Genomic DNA, 2,678 nt, shown 5'->3' with positions numbered 1-2,678 from the left:
CACACACACACACACACACACACACATCACCACCACCCTTAAGACAAGGACACAGACAGCATTTATATTGTATAAAGTTAAACCTTTATTTTATGGGAATACACTGTACATTAAACTTCATTTTGTTCAGCTCCACAAGAAAGATCTCATTTGAAAGTAGTTGGCTTTAATAAATGAAAAAAAAAAGAGTGTACAATAATGTGGACTTTAAACGATACATTAGAAATGACAGGTTACACATGACTGTGACTTCAATATTTTGTCAAACGCTGACAACTTTGCTCTTACTATCATTATAATCTTGTAACAGACACCTTAAAACGAAGCTCTGGTAGTAAACATAAAGTCACATGCAAAAGGATGTAGCATCTCAATGAGGAACCATTTGGCACTTTTTTGTTTTATAGGAAGACACTTAATCTGACTAATTTATCTGCTATTTTTTTTACAGGTGTGTTTATGTCCACACAACGCTATACTGTAATGCATATACATTAGTACCAATAATAGGGTAATGTAAAAAGTAAAGATGGGTGGGATCGCTTCTTCATCATCTACGAGTTACATTCAATCAGTCGGTTTCTCATCTACTTGCCCTTTTCTTTTTTTTTGTCAAGAACTGATGAAAATGCATGTGGAGTTTTTGTCTAACATTGATACGGTAGTGGTGCTAGCTGCTGTAAAGAATCACAGAGAAACAAACCGGCCTGTTGAGCCTGATCATATTTTTTCCCCTCGAGGACCAGTCAGAGCGTAACATCATCAACTACAATATTGAATAATTTGCACAGGAGGAGCATTCGACTCAAGCTAATGCAGCGGCTAACATGTTTCATTGATGGTTTTGCCAAAAAAGACAGCTCATGCAATTCACTGATCAACATTATGTACGCCGTAAAAGCTTGCATAACGAACAGAGTGGTGGAAAAACAAAGCCAGTCTCTAAGCACAGCTGCAAAGCTAAGCCAAGTCCACCTCCCTCTCTATTCCCACATACTTGAGGGCGTCGGCTTGGCTGTATCTGTGGGAGGAAACGTTGGGTGAAAAAGTTAGTATCGACAAATATCTAGAAACCTGTAGTAAAGTAGGTCACAATGTGCAGAGGCCTTGTTTGTCTTCATTCTCAACTTTACTTGTAAGCTGACGGAGAGTCACAAAAAGGCCCGTGACTCTACCTGTAGTCAAAGAAGAGCTCTTCTCCTTGCAGGATTGCTCGTTTGGCAAATATTCCAATACGGTGATCTCCGTTAACCATCACAACTGAAAGAGCAATAAACGAATAAAAGAAATATCAGTCAACTGTTAGAAAACTCTGAACTCGCTCAGCGAATGAAACTGACTCACCTTTAGCGTAGCAGTTGGGATTAACCGAATGATTTGCAAAACGAATTTTGTTCCCCTTTCGAGTAGCATCTACCACAAAGTCTACAAAGACAAATTCAGGATTTGTAACATACTGTATTTACGTTTGGCTCATAACGCAGCAATGAATCGACACATTTGAAAAGAAAAAACAAAACTTGCCGTTATTCAAGTTGAAAAGAAAACTCGACATGTATTTGTCATAGATCCTTCCACGTCGGTCTGCCTCGTCTTGGGAGATCAGCTGCTCGTAAACAAGAAAGYGAGAATTCTGTAAGCGTGTAATAAAAGCCTCTGGATGACACGTTTGAAATAAAATCCGGCTAAAATGCATGGACGTGCCTCTCCGCAGTATTCCGAGATGAACTCATTCTTCTGAACAGGCTCTTTGATGAACGTTCCCCACCCAGCAATGTCTGATGGAGCCAGTAATAAGTGCTGAAAGAGAACCCAGATGTAAACMATCACATGGCACCAACTTTCACAACGTCAGGATATTAAAGTAAAAAACATTTTCAGAACCGAACCTTCTTTAGGCCCCTCTGAATGCTGCAGTTCTTACAGGACACCACTTTGCTGTCCCAGTGGTCAGCGGCTCCGCAGGTCATGCAGAGATCTGGGTCACATTCTCTCACAGCCAGGTAGCAGGGACACTGCTTGGTGTTGCACTGGGTCTTACATCGGCAGCCCGGGAACCGGTTCTGGCCTGGACAAGGTTCAGACACGAGTGAGACAGCTGACAACATTTACTGTGGTGTAATAAAAATATACAGTGCTGTAAAAAAGAATTCACCCCCTTACAGTTTAAGTCTGGTAATATCAGACAAAACTTGACTAAATAAAGATGCAGTTTTTAAATAATTATTCAAATTAAAGGGGGATATTATGCAAAATTTACTTTTTTGAGCTTTGTATGATGTTATAATATAAATCAAGGGGCTGATTTTTACCAGGCTACGATGTAAAGTCATATTTACTTTTGATGTACAGCATTTTCATTACAACTGAAGGTAACATAGTTCCTTGATTGTGATATAGAATTTAATTTATTAAGGAAAAATAATTATTCAAACTAACCCATAAAGCTAATACCTGTGTACTACTCCTGACAGTAATACCTGCAATCATGCTGTTTTTGACTGCCATTTTTATTTTAGTCTTAGTCTTTTGAACAAAAATACTTCTTAGTTTTAGTCAGTTTTAGTCATTTCTATATTTAATGGTTTTAGTCGAGTTATAGTCGACGAAAGCTTAAAAAATTGTTTAGTTTTAATCTTGAATAAGACAACATATTAGTCTTTACGAATTAATTTGAG

General features: G+C 38.3%; 1 protein-coding gene across 3 annotated transcripts in view; it reads right to left on the bottom strand.

Annotated features, from left to right (window-relative positions):
- Positions 1 to 149: 149 nt before the first annotated feature.
- ezh1 (enhancer of zeste 1 polycomb repressive complex 2 subunit) overlaps positions 150 to 2,678 on the bottom strand; it is a 17,608-nt gene continuing 15,079 nt past the window's right edge. For 2 of the 3 annotated variants that reach the window (XM_014023337.1, XM_014023346.1), the window contains exons 15-20: positions 1,890 to 2,068; positions 1,705 to 1,800; positions 1,525 to 1,606; positions 1,345 to 1,425; positions 1,176 to 1,260; positions 150 to 1,021 (exon numbers count right to left, since the gene is read on the bottom strand). In XM_014023337.1, the coding sequence (XP_013878791.1) occupies positions 961 to 1,021; positions 1,176 to 1,260; positions 1,345 to 1,425; positions 1,525 to 1,606; positions 1,705 to 1,800; positions 1,890 to 2,068 (584 nt within the window). In that variant the 3' untranslated portion in view covers positions 150 to 960. Of the gene's footprint in view, positions 1,022 to 1,133; positions 1,261 to 1,344; positions 1,426 to 1,524; positions 1,607 to 1,704; positions 1,801 to 1,889; positions 2,069 to 2,678 lie in introns of all 3 variants that reach the window. The other variant, XM_014023354.1, reaches the window with a different exon arrangement.

This window comes from Austrofundulus limnaeus, unplaced genomic scaffold (genome assembly GCF_001266775.1).
Source record: "Austrofundulus limnaeus strain Quisiro unplaced genomic scaffold, Austrofundulus_limnaeus-1.0 Scaffold4, whole genome shotgun sequence".
Classification (NCBI taxonomy): Eukaryota; Metazoa; Chordata; class Actinopteri; order Cyprinodontiformes; family Rivulidae; genus Austrofundulus; species Austrofundulus limnaeus.
The sequence above is the reverse complement of the archived record's forward strand: the minus strand, read 5'-3'. Positions and strand labels throughout refer to the sequence as shown.